Source organism: Lycorma delicatula, chromosome 9 (assembly GCF_047948215.1).
Source record: "Lycorma delicatula isolate Av1 chromosome 9, ASM4794821v1, whole genome shotgun sequence".
In the NCBI taxonomy this organism is placed as follows: domain Eukaryota; kingdom Metazoa; phylum Arthropoda; class Insecta; order Hemiptera; family Fulgoridae; genus Lycorma; species Lycorma delicatula.
The window spans coordinates 80673311-80687324 of record NC_134463.1 but is presented as its reverse complement, the minus strand read 5'-3'; the positions used below and the strand labels follow the sequence as shown (position 1 = coordinate 80687324).

Sequence of the window (14014 nt, the reverse complement as noted above, 5' to 3'; positions counted from 1 at the left end):
CAGCTAGGGTAGGTCCCGTTGTTTTGTTACAAGGAATGTTTGAATTCCACTTGGTCTCGTATTGCTGGGTCGGTAAAGTCCACCTGTCTCTATTATTGTTCTCGTGCGAACCTCCCCCCGTCATCCTTAGCGACCGCGCCCCTTATTCTATCGAGCTATTTCTGACCACCCTTTTCAAACACCCGTTATCTTTTCGTCCCCTTACTAATACAAACACACAATATCCTGTCCACTACCTGGTTCTGGTTACCCCCGCCTTTTTTCGCCATCTTTTCGGCAGAGTACCTCCAACATCTAACCAGTGCAGTCGCCTATGGCAATACTCTCCTGCAAAACTCTGTGTTAACATTCACGCTCAAGCAGAATTTCAAACTCATCACAACACATTTGAGATTCCGCGCCGCATTCTACCACTAAACCACATCACGCCGCTGTATTCCTGATTCACCGTGCGGACTACGCCCAGGACTACATAGGTATTCTTCCGTACTTGCTGTTACGAGGTCATCTCTGGCAAATATTTGGTTGCTACAGGCAAGTTCAGTTTTTCTTTACTCATTACGTTAAACCTTTATGTCATCATTCAAATTTGTGGAACATTCCGTTCATCCTACCTATGCCGTTCAAGTTTCAATTTCACTTTAGTACAGTCACGACAGGTCACTTACAGAAGGCTGTCAATTCAGCTGCAACCCATTTCATGTGCTCAATTAAGTTCAGTGTGATTATATTGTAATTAATTCTTTTGTACTGCAATATTATTGTGTATTTTTCTACGTCAAACTAAAATTACATTTTTACATTATTTAACGTTAAGTTTGTGGTTCATAAATCAGGAAAGGCCAATGCCAATCCAGATTTACTTTAATTTATTTTTCTAAGGTTATGACATTTGTTCATTGCTAATTTTTCAATATTACAGCATTTGTCAGTAATGCAATAGTTCTCCAGTTATATTATGTTTATTGATGTTTTGTTTTTCTAAGTATATAATTGTAAATCTCATTTTAATAATATTATTACTGATATGCTGATTTCAGTTGATATTTCTTATGTGAAATTAAGTTATGTTTAGTTCATAATTTCATTCAATTTAAGGTTATGCTTTAACATAAGTTCAGTTGTTTTACATAATTAAAGTCCAATTTCTTTTGGCAAATACTAGCTGTGTGTTTTTTTATTTTTTAACTTTACCCAACAGTCGGTATGTAATCTTTACGCAATGTCGATTCATCTGGTATATTTTGATCCAAGCAATATTTTCGTAGAAAATCTTTGAAGGTAGGATTTGTAAGTTTGTGAAGAAGAATATTACTTGTAAGCAATGCTTCACATAAATCCATGCTAAAGTGGTTTTTTTGGTTACCTTTAGAAATGAAATCACTGCTACTTGCCGCCGTTACAAGTTGTAGTCGTGGGCCTTTCTTTTGCAATCCTATGATATGAACACTTGTCTTGACAAGCATTTGAAATTTTTTTGTGCACGAAATATTTTTCTCGCAAACACGACAATATAAAACATTTCCGTCGTATGTAAATGTTCCAGGATAGTCAGCTATTCGCGAAGAGAAACCTTTTTTTTTCGGGAGGTATGGTACACAGTAAACTTTGCACAAACAAATAAAAAACTAAACTGATGCAATGAACGCGTCAACAATAAAATGCGTAATTTAATTGCCTAGTGGGAGGAGTGCTGCAGTAAGCATGCGTGACGCAGAACGTTATCGTCCGCCCTTGTCTGGCGTGAGTCTGTGTTTTACTTGGCCTCATAATAATCTTATCCTACCAAAACAATAGATGAGCAGCTGCTAAGTGCGCTCTAAGAGCCGTGTGGCTAATAGTTTGGCCGGCTACAACGTAAGATTGCATTTATTAACTAGGTATCCTACCGAAAAATATTGTAAATGTGTCGAAAATATGCATCATCACTAGATTTTAAGGAAAATATGCAATAACCAGTGAGAATGGGCTTAATATGCAAATGCATATAATCCAGTCTCTACATATAACAACATATAACAAAAAGAAACGACTCATAACTTAAAAGTAACGGAAAAAGAATCAAATAATTAAAAAATAGACTGTACGAAAGAGGTACACTTACTACGAGGTGCGGTACACAGAACCGACAAACATTAGAATATAAAAGCGTACAACACGATGACTGGTACAACGAACCGCAGGACAACACTACACTAACAAGCACTGAAGGTTATTTGGGTGATGGGGACGTTGAAACACTTTATGCGTGAGGAGCACCATTTCAAAATATTCGAGCGGTATGACATACTTCATCACGTGAATTAAGGGTCTTAAAAAAACAAACATAGATCAACAAAAATTTAAAAAAGTAAAAGAAACCTTTTTTTTATAAGTACAAGTAATAGCATTAAAAGGTTAAAAATATGCAAAAATAAAAATATACGTCATAATTTTAATATCTAATAACTGCACTTTAAATCTACTGAGTTAACAGAATGATGAGCTCAACCTTAATGGGTTTGAGCAAATCCAATCAAAATGCATGATTCAGCAAGATGGGAAAATGGACTTAAAAACAGGTTATCCAGAATATTAAAGAGTAGTAAATTAAGACCAGAGAAAAATTGGTCTTGTTTTATCTAGAAAATGGAGTTTTGGCCAACTAAATGTGAGTGGGTAAAAAATACTTATCGTTAACGATTCAAAAACAAAAAAATAATATTAACAAAATAAAAATAGTTTTAATGGAAATATATTTACAATAACATATATTGTACAAACATAATAAAAACAAAGGGAAGAAATGAGAAACTATATCAAAATTGTGCATGGGAAAAAATAAACCAAAACTAAGATACCAAATAAATTTAATTAAATTAATTTTAAAATTTAATAATTTCTTTATTTTAATAAAATCACAAATTGTTTACCAATTATAAAGTCGTAAAGTAGATTTCAGTTGTTCAACATTCATCATTAGTAGCCATTCAGGAATAGTAGAAGTAAAATAAATGAAATATTAACAATAAAAAATTACATACAAAGGAAAACTAATGAAATGCTAAAAAGAAACGTAAAAACAGTTCTTTCGAGTATTTACTTTATATATTTATTTATTAAATAGAAATTTAGTTTACTTAAAAAACAGATAAAAATAACGGTTGACTAAACGACAACACAATTCTGCTTTGAAAAAGTAAAAATTAGCTTTTCACAATTTAACTTTCTACTTGGAGCGATACTTATAATTTTATTACTTCCTTTGCATCTAGATATCTGATTGCTTAACAATCAAAATAAAATTGATAGTACATGATTAACGTTTCGCTTAATTTATTTTATCGGTTTTCTCGACTCCAACTATTTGTCAAAAACGGTCATTATAAACTTAAATCTTGATTTTTACAAACTTAAGCTAAAAAAAAAATACTTAATGTTAGACGAGACTAGGCTAGCGAGCGTTATGTTAGTTTGTATCGTACGAAGTTCAGTAAACGGATTTTTTTTTCAGCTCCCCGGATTGATCCTGCAGTCAAACATATGGTATAACTCAACCCAGAGAAGTGTACTTCGACTCTAACGGGCCTTCCCACCAGCCGGCAGTATGCCCGTTTAATATACAACTTTTTTCTTTTCTTTTTCCTGTTTAGCCTCCGGTAATTACCTTTCAGTTAATACTTCAGAGGATGATATGTATGAATGTAAATGAAGTGTAGTCTTGTACAGTCTCAGTTCGACCGTTCCTGTGGTTAATTGAAACCCAACCACCAAACAACACCGGTATCCACAATCTAGTATTCAAATCCGTGTAAAAAATAAACTGACTTTACTAGGACTTGAACGCTAGAACTCTCGACTTGCAAATCAGCTGATTTGGGACGACACGTTCACCATTTTTTTTTTTTTTTTTTTTTTTGTTTAACCTCCGGGGCCGCAGTTAAGCATTACTGTACAGAGGATGAGATGAATGATTTGTAGCGTGTGTGAAAAATGCCATGCCTGACCGGGATTCGAACCCGGACGTTCACCACTTACGTTAAGTTATAGACACCTTTTTTTCCTGTTTAGCCTCCGGTAACTACCTTTAAGATAATTCTTCAGAGGATGAATGAGGATGTTATGTATGAGTGTAGTCTTGTACATTCTCTGTTCGACCATTCCTGACATGTGTGGTTAATTGAAACCCAACCACCAAAGAACACCGGTATCCACGATCTAGTATTCAAATCCGTGTAAAAATATCTGGCTTTACTAGGACTTGAACTCTGTAACTCTCGACTTCCAAATCAGCTGATATGTTATATACACCTAATAATGCATAACATAACTAGACAAAAAAAAGTTGCATAAAAAAATCTTTTATCATTTTAAACAATAAACATGACCACTTTTATCAGCATTATTATTTTCATGTAAAAATGCCTAATCAAAATTTGTGTAATTAACAAATAAATCTTGCAGTAGTTATATTATATACCAGAATCAGACAGTTCTATTTTAATTTTAAAAAACAATGTAATAAAAACAAAGCAATTTATGAAAAAATATTTGAAACATATAAAAATTTATATCGTGAAACAAAACAGTTCGTAGAAATATTTTAATAATGAACTTAGTTAACCTCATTAGTATAGCAATAAATTAATCTCGATATGAAAAAATAATAGAGATACGTTTGTTCTAGTTAGTGGAATAAACATTTTACCAAATAATATTATTCCACTAGCCAAAAGGCCCGTAAACCAAATTAAGTCATAATGCAGTTTTTATCTGTAAAAAAATATATTTAAAAAAAAAAAAAAAATATATATATATATATATATATATATATATATAACAAAAATTATATTTATAACAAAAGTAGTGCATTTGTTTCTTTTATCTATTGAACGTGATTACAGTGAAGTACAGCAGTTCATCTTGTTATATATCTTTTCTTTGAAACTAATTATATAAATATATGTCGTAGGCGAATTGAAAAATCAGGCTTATGTAAGAGCATTTTGCAATACGCCTGGCAAGTTGGAAAATTATCTAGCAATTTCTCTATCAGCCTGATATTTTTTAGCTTATTGTAATGAGCCCATACAGCTTTAGGCTAAGTAGAAAACGTCCAGTTTGCTCAAACAGCCTGGTTCCATCCAGGCTTATCGCAATAAGCCTAAACCCATGCAGGCGTATTGAAAAGAACGGCACTGCTCAGTCCTGAAAAGCCTGTCGAAACATGCATAGCGGTAGACGACGACCTGTCGAACATGCATAGCGACAGACGGCGAGGAGCCTCTTTCAGCAATGCTCAATAGTAGTTGAATTGTCTCAGCGTGCTCCCGTTTTCGTTCTATACAATGTTCTACTTAGTGATATCGTGTGTTTTTGTCAGTTTGCCTAGTGATATTTTGTGTTTTTTATTTTATTTTGGTGTGTGTCATCAAGACTGAACAAATAAAAATAAAATATTTAAAAACGCGAAGGACAGTAACAATGGTGGGAGTGATCCCCAAGACGAACTTTATAACATGAAGTTAAAAAGTTAAAAACCCATGGACTAAAGCAACTGTAGAAGAAGCCATCCGTGAAATTTTTTAATCAAGCAATCCTGTAAAAAAGAAGACCAGTAAGCAATATGCATTAACTAGAAAATACGACACAATGTTAGTGAGTAAAAAAAGAGTTTTAATTAAAATAGGAAAAATAATGAGGGTTTGTAGTAATAATTCTTCTTAAAGAATATTTTGACATGTTTCATCATTACATCATGCCAGTGGACATGGCAGAAGAGATTTATACAATGCTGTCTGCATTGAAAAATAAGCTTTGTATCCCAGACCAGCAGTTGAAATTTTTGTATCGCTTTGTAGAATGTGTAACATGAAAAAATCTCAACACTATAATGTTATACGATCAATCTCTACAAGATTTTAATCTTTGAAGTCAAGTTGTTTTCACTGATTTTCAATCAACTCCTTGTGGACAATACAAATGGTTAATGAACTACCAAAATTATGTAACAAAATTTTGTCTTTGCCCTTTGAAGACAAAGCGTGCTGCTGAAGTTGTATTTCTAAACTTTGGTACACCTCACATTTTGCAGAGCAGCAAAAGGTGTGAACTTACTTACTGCCAACGTAATCAAAGAACTTTCAGCTATGTGACCCAATTTTAAAATAGTCTATGGAAGACCACGGCATCCACAGTCACAAGGGAGCATAGAGTGTTGCAGCCAGGATGTTGAAAATATGTTTCTTGCTTAGATGGACAACAATGGAAGTTTAGACTAGATAAAAGGGTACCATTTTGTTCAATGGCAAATAACCTCCTCAAAGCATAAAGTCATCGGATGAAGCCCGATGAAGTACACAGCACTTTTTGAAACAGAACCAAAGTTAGAATTAGGTTCAGTGAATATCCAACCAACAATATTAGAAAATATTGACAGTGAAGAAGATTTGGAACAATTTAGAGGCCAGGAAGAAAAGAGAAATCACATAGAAAGGAGAAGAAAATAAAGTTGCTAACTTGAAAAAAGAGGTGTGTTTTCTTTGAAAGAGAAATCGCATAGAAAGGAGAAGAAAATCAAGTTGCTAACTTGAAAAAAGAGATATGCTCTCTTTGTTCACGCAGTTTGAATAAAACATCATCTGTATCGTGTGCTCTTCAGGTTCTATGAAAATTCACAGAACTTGTTGTCAAAGCATTGCCTCAACCTGTGAGGAGAACAATGCTGTGACATTTGCAAAAGACAAGAAAAAATAATAAAGAGTGTCAAAGACCAGAAGAGAGCAGCAAAAAGAATGATATAACTACTGGGAATAAACTGAAACCTATTGCAGTTGGAGACTTTATTTTGTTAAATGTTCCAAAAGTAGATTGTGGTCCTTTAGTCCAAATTTAAATAGAAAAATTCTTAAGGATGAAAAATAATATTTATCAGATTGGAACAAAAAGTAGCACTATTAAAGCACAGTTTGCTATATGTGACTTCCAGATTTCCTGCGCACAAACACTTGAATACATCACAGAAAAATATATATCTGTGAAGCTGCAGCAAATGAATCAAAGTTTGGTGGCAAGGTATATAGCAGTTGCAAGTGTTCAGTGTCGAACAAAAAAGTGCATGTGTGAGAAGGCCAATCAACTGTGAAAATAAAGCTGGAGTTGACAATTAAGATTACTATTTGATGATAATTCCTTAAACAAAATGGTTTCATAGTTTTTAAGTCTAATTTGGGTTACCATTAAATCTAACAACTTGTTTATGAGAACAATAAAAATTATTACATAATTTTTGTTTAATAATAATGATGAAATTCCTTAAAAAAATTTTTTCATCGTTTTTTTTTTAATTACCTCTTTCTTACCTGGGAAATTGATATCTAATTCAAAAGTTCACTAAGTAAGCGTTAGTTTGCATAGTTTTTTACCTGCTTACTTTTTCTAATTAATAAGCCTTCACTACCTTGGGCTTATTGCAATAAGCCTGGATGAAACCAGGTTGTTTGAGAAAACAATTAAAACAAAAGTTATATGGGCTCATTATATAAACCTGAAAAATATCATGTTTTTTAAAAATTGCTACACAATTTTCCAATTTGCCACACACATTGCAAAATGAGGGCACTCTTTACAATAAGCCTGATTTTTCAATTCACCTATAACATTGTTTGTTAGAATGAATTAATGTATTTTAATTTGTATAAGGGCAGTGCAATAGACACCTGTTCTTTATGTATAGCATTTGTAAACTGGGACATATAACTGTATATATTATATATATATATATATATATATAGAGAGAGAGAGAGAGAGAGAGAGAGAGATTTAATCAATTAACTTTATTTAATGCAAGTATTGTTTCGTTACTGATCTGGCTTTGTATAAAACTTGATCTCCTTGTTATAATTTATAAATTTATTTCTTATTTAAAGTTTAACCCATATTTTGCTGCACTCTGATGCACTGGTCATAAAATTATTTTTTTTTATTGATTTCTTAGGTTTATAAATGCTTCTGAATCATATATATGATTTCTGACTCTCAGGTAAGTTTATTTATTGATTTATGAAATGTTGTGAAAACGCAACTTCAAAGGTGTCTAAATTAACACAAACTGATTAGCTTAATCTGTTTTATATTTTTACAAATCTAAATTAAAACTAAACAGAACAGAAATTAGGACACAATATAAATTAAATGTTTACATTTTATTTCAGTGTACAATGGAGAGGCAAGTTTATTTTTTTCAAGATATTCAATAAAACATTTTGAGTGAAGTTCAACTTTACAGTTATTACATGAAAATACAGTTGTACTTTTATATTGTCGGCAGCAGGTTTATCTATCATTTACATTTTTTTCAAGAATATGGTTGTCAACTGAGTGTCGCTGAGTTGTTGCAGTTGAAAACACTGTTGGTCATCCAAGTCTCTACATTTGTGGAATAGCATTTCTTCCGTGTTATTTGTTTTTGATGATAATAATGCAATAATTACAAAATTTGAGTTGCTCAACTTGTTCTTTGTGGATATATTGACAAGGCTTCCATGAATTCACTAAAGCTACATCAATTAAGTTTGAAAACAAAGGCCACCACCATTTTTTCCTTTCATTGTTATTTGATAGTTGCCGACAACATTGATCAGTAAATCAATCCCACCCATATAGTGATTGTACCGCTTGATGAGATTTGGCTGTTGTCTTGAAATTTTCATTTTTTCCCCTTAGAATACCTTTTGGCATTATTCAGAGATTCAATGGACTATAAATCTGTAATTAGAGTAACAGGAAAGTTGTCATTCCACTTGGTACTAAAAATCAAATTGGTGATATCAAATTGATAATTGTACATCCCATGAGGTTCCTTACACAAAGAACAAGAATCTTCCAAAGGGCAGTTTTGAATTGTATTTTCATTAACTGTTGCAAAAAACACTTCCTTCTTCAGTAAACTTAACAATTTATATGAACTAAAAAATCTATCAAAATAAATGCTCTGCTTTCCAGAATTGTCTCTACAATTCACAATAAATTTTGAACAACTGAAGTACCTAATACAAAGCTACAATCTACTTCTGCATCTTTTCCTTGATAAAGAGAAAAGATATCCTTTTGAAGAAAATAAACACCACAGCTTTCATAAACAGTTTACAAAAATGGCGGCCAAAGTACAGTATCATCTGTTCATCTATTGAAAAGTGGTGAACAAAAACACCATATTTGCCAAAGTTTTTATTCAGAAGATCAATGTAAGGCTGCACTATGCTTACATGATGAATAAACATGTTAATAATAATGATTCATTCTGAATATTCATTTGGACATAATAAATAACTGACTATAAGAAAAGTATGCATAGAAAAACTATCACTATTTTTGAATACATAATAATCAGTTAAAATAATATTGTACACCAGAGTTTATTCTTACAAAATTATTTATTGGTAATCAGTTTTTGATTATAATTTCTCAAAACATCTTTTTATACTATTATTTAATCATATGTAAGAGTGTTATTAAAACAGGTAAAACAGTATATTATTTCATATAGTGCAAAACAAATTACATTGTTATTAAAACTTCACCTGTATATTGGTTAAACAAACATCTTTGCTAAAAAAACAATCACTTAAAAAAACAATATCTACCCCTACAAACCAGACAACAGAACTGTTTTTGTATAACTCAACACAGTTTTCAGCTTATGAGAAAACATCTAATTTTGCTTCTGATGTAATTTTTAATAAATTACCAAACCATTTGAAAAATCTTCCATCCACTTTATTTAAAATACAATGAAAAAATTTTCTTTTTCAGAAACAATATTACCCTATGTAGTTTTAAATAATACTCATTTAAAAATCTTTAGAAAATGTTGATTTTTGTCCACCCTGTTCAACTTATGTATACGTATACAAGTATATGGCTTAAAATAATTTCAATAACGCCTTCTGAATTGTGATTATTTTGTAGACTTTTTTATTTTTTTTTTTTACTGTATTTCATTCTTAACATTATTTCATATGTTTATATTTTAAATAATTCTGGATTTTAATCAGATCTATTTTTTATCATATAATTTTTTTATATTTATAATTTATCTATTAATGATCTATATAAGTATTATTATATATTTATCAGAATAAAATATTCATTTATTCATAAGTGATATTCTGATTCATTATTAAATCCCAGAGAATGAAATAAAAACTGTGTTCAATATTCTTTAACCTTGGTGACCAACCCAAAGGTACTAGTTAAACATAACTTCAACTGTTTGCATTTTATCCTTACTCCTCAATTTCCATGGTGCTGCTCCTACTGATCATACATTAAAGGTATTGTGTAACAATCTGGATGTTAGCAATGCAATCTATTATGTCATCAAAACAAGGATCAAAACCAAGGAGTTTTACCCGTCACTCAGATCTGAATGTTTTTCATGTTCTTGTTCACTTTTTTCAGTTATAAAAATACCTTTTAAGAATAGTCAGACATTTTGATTTTATTAATTCTTACATTACCAATAAATTACTAAAATGTTAGCTACAATGTATATAAAAGTTTACCATTATCTACAACGAAAAAATATTTTGCTCATTTGTATTGTTTTTATGTTTAAAAGTATATTTTGGGTAAATTCATTTGATCATTGAACAAATATATTGTATATTGTAATTTTTAATATATAACTGATAAGACCAGACAGACAAATGTATTTTTCATAGTAATTCTATACTAAACTGTTTGAGTTTACAAAAAATTTAATCTTACATCTTTTAATAATTATTTACAAATTTGTTAACAGAAAATTATATAAAAATAATTAAAAATTTCAGCTGAAGTTTATGTACAGAAAAAAAGTAATTTTTAGCATCTGAAAATTACTGAATCTTACAAAGACTGAAACCTAAACTTTTTTGAGAAAAGGAAGATGTGTGTGTGTGTGTGTGTGTGTGTGTAACATAATTAAAATGTAGGTTGTGATAAGTGGGTTCTCTTATACATTCAGTGTTTGTATCTTGACCAGTGAGATCTAGGAAACCGATTATTTTTTCAATATTCATATTTTGCAGTGACATGTAAATCGGAGTGTAACTTGCGAGGACCAATATAAACACTCTCTGTCATGTACTGGCTTTATGTAGTAGTGAAATACTAGGTAACCAGTATAATACTTTTTGCATATTTTTTTCAGTGAATAGTGTACATCCCTTTTTAAAATATTATGAGAATATTTTAGCAAGGAGACTAGAAATAATACACTATACTTGAAGTGGCTTCAACCACTTCTATTTTAATCCAGGGTGATTGCTGACACAGCCCTTCAAAGAAGGACTTGGGTACCAAAAAGGAATAACCCACAGAGTGCTGCATCTTATGTAAAGGTGATTTTGTTTAACTACACATTTTACAAATTGTGTTCAATTTTACTTGGGACTTTCTTTAATTAATACTACATATTTATCTATCTCTAACTTCAGTGTAAAGAATATTAGATTTGGTAAACATCAACCTTTTAATGTATATATGACATCAGCTTTGCTTACTTTCTCCCACTCGGATCAAGGATCAATTTTACTTTTTTGGAATATTTAAAGACACCATTTCTGACATAGAAAAAGCACAGATAACAACAGTACTATCAGATATTTCAATAAAGAAGGAACTGATATTAGCTCTAAAAGGACATTAGAAGAAAAGTTTCATTAATTTAAAACTAATGCTTTAAAAGTTTAATAATTCTATATTAAGTAATTATTTATCAGTCTTCATTACGAATGTTTAAAGTGGTGTAGCTTTTTTATAGTGGTCTAGTTTCTTTTTTTTTTTAAATTACTTCAGTATAATCTTAAAAATAAAATTATAAAGCATTAACTGATAATATTTATGATTATATATATATATTTTTTTTTTTTAAATAGATAATACCCATAAGAGAGAAATTAATTTTAAATTCTACTTAATTAATTAAATAACATTTTCCAAAACTATGATCAGGAATATATTTATCTACTACGCTAATGTTTCCATACTTTCCTCTTTTCAAATAACATATGGTAACACTAGCTAAAGAACTTTTTTTATGATACAGTTTATCACCTATGGGTTATATTTAATAACTTCAATATTAAAAAATGATGATTAGCTTTCAAACTACATGGAATTATGCAATCAGTTTTTTTCAGAGATAATTATACAGTTCCTTTACCCAAAGTGCAGTTTATACCTTGTAGATGGTAAAAAACTGCATAATTTGCTTCTTTATCTTCTGGAAGTACAATTCTATGCACTTTGAAAGTAATTTTAAATTGTTTAAATTAATGTAATTAGGTTTTATTGGGCTAATCAATAGAGAATAGGGATTTTCAGAACAGATAAAAGTTTAAATCTTTTTTTTATTACAAATGATAATTTTTTAAACTTTCAACATTTATTGGACTGAGAAACTCACATTTATGCGACTCAGTAAGCAAATAATTAACTATAGTTTGTATCAATCATACAAAATGTTTAATCTCATGAGGCTTTAACAACATGAGAAAAAAATGAAAATAAACTTTAAAATGTATTATAATCTTAAAAGACTACCAAATCAAGATAAGATGCATTATTTTTTTTTTTTTGAAATATTTATTCCTTCCAAAAATTTAAGTTTCCGCCTACCTGTTTTTCCAGACATTGTGAAACAACAGTTTACTTCAGATTCCGATGCGTACTGAACTGTTATAAATAAAATTAGGAATTTACTGTTGGTGATAAACAACTTTATTAATATTAACGAACCTAGATTGAAAGAGGGATGCAGAAAGCAACAATAGGAAAGAACTGATTGAAAAATAGTGTTTTAATGACCATCAATTTTACAATACTCTGATTTAAAACGCAATTGTCTAAAACTGCTGCAGCCTTACAAGAAAACAGCTGATGACAAATCTATTTTGTTAGTAATGAATAGTTTTAATATAAAATGTCATGCCAAATATTAATTATTAAAAAATAAACAACCTAAAGCTGTTCTGGTGCGTCGATGCTTTTTTTCAAGGCTTCCAAATTTTATTAATGGCCGATAATTTACGTAACAAATTTTCGGCTATACTTGTTCGTATACAAAACGTTAATTGTTTAAAGATATGATATATTACACCTCTACACAAAATTAATTTATGTTACCAATAAGGATTTCAAATTTTATTGTTACACAAGCAGAGTTCAATCAACCCGAATCTCTCACGTATTTTTGTAAGCCGGCTACTGGATACTATTTAGCAGCAAGTACAGCGGAATGCTATCTAGCGGTTTGAAAATAAACATCAAGAATCGATTTGAATAAAATAATTCTAACAAATAATAATAAATGTATAAAGAATGAAAATTTATTAATTTTAAAACACATTACAAAGTTTAAAGAATATATCATTATACATTTTATTTTATTTTAAAGATTTATTTTATCAATAATTAACAGTTCATACAAACAAATTTTGGCCACAAACTATTAATTCGTATTCTTGGGAAAAAACCGCCACCCAAAACTTTCTTCATTTAGAATCATTGAGGCTATATCACAATAGCAATTGAAGATATTTTTACGGAAGTAAGATAATCGCCCGTTAAGTTTGAATTTGGTTGGTTTGTTACTAATAAATTATATTTTTTTAAAACTGATTTAAGCGATGTCTTTTTAGTTATCTATTTAAGGTTTATTCGAACACAACAGTAACGTGTTCTCAGAGATGAGTGAAAGTATACCAGTGTCAGTGACAAAAAAATAATCATTTTTTTTGTAATGGAAATCTCCTAACAGTACCATACAGAATGTGTGCAGACAGTAAAAATAAAATTAGTTGTCAACGATATTTTTAGTTTTTCAATCGCGAGTCGGACATTTTGTTTTGCAGCGTTATTTGAAGAATACAACACGTCTTAAATTTACATGAAATTTATTGTTTTGTGAAGTGGGCATTTATTAAATTGATTTCCCCTTTTTAGTTGCACAAAATGTATAGTTTTTATAAACATGACTTTGCATTATGTT

The 14014-nt window shown here is 30.3% G+C and overlaps 1 protein-coding gene across 2 annotated transcripts in view; it reads right to left on the bottom strand.

The window, feature by feature from the left end:
• Nucleotides 1–13201, bottom strand: part of LOC142329673 (uncharacterized) — a 61558-nt gene extending 48357 nt beyond the window's left edge. Inside the window, exon 1 of one of the 2 annotated variants that reach the window (XM_075374356.1) lies at nt 12985–13201. Coding sequence is in view for 1 of the 2 variants with exons in the window: in XM_075374354.1 (XP_075230469.1) it covers nt 12643–12658 (16 nt within the window). In the remaining variant the exon portion in view is untranslated. Of the gene's footprint in view, nt 1–12642; nt 12703–12984 lie in introns of those variants that run through there. The other variant, XM_075374354.1, reaches the window with a different exon arrangement.
• Nucleotides 13202–14014: the final 813 nt, after the last annotated feature.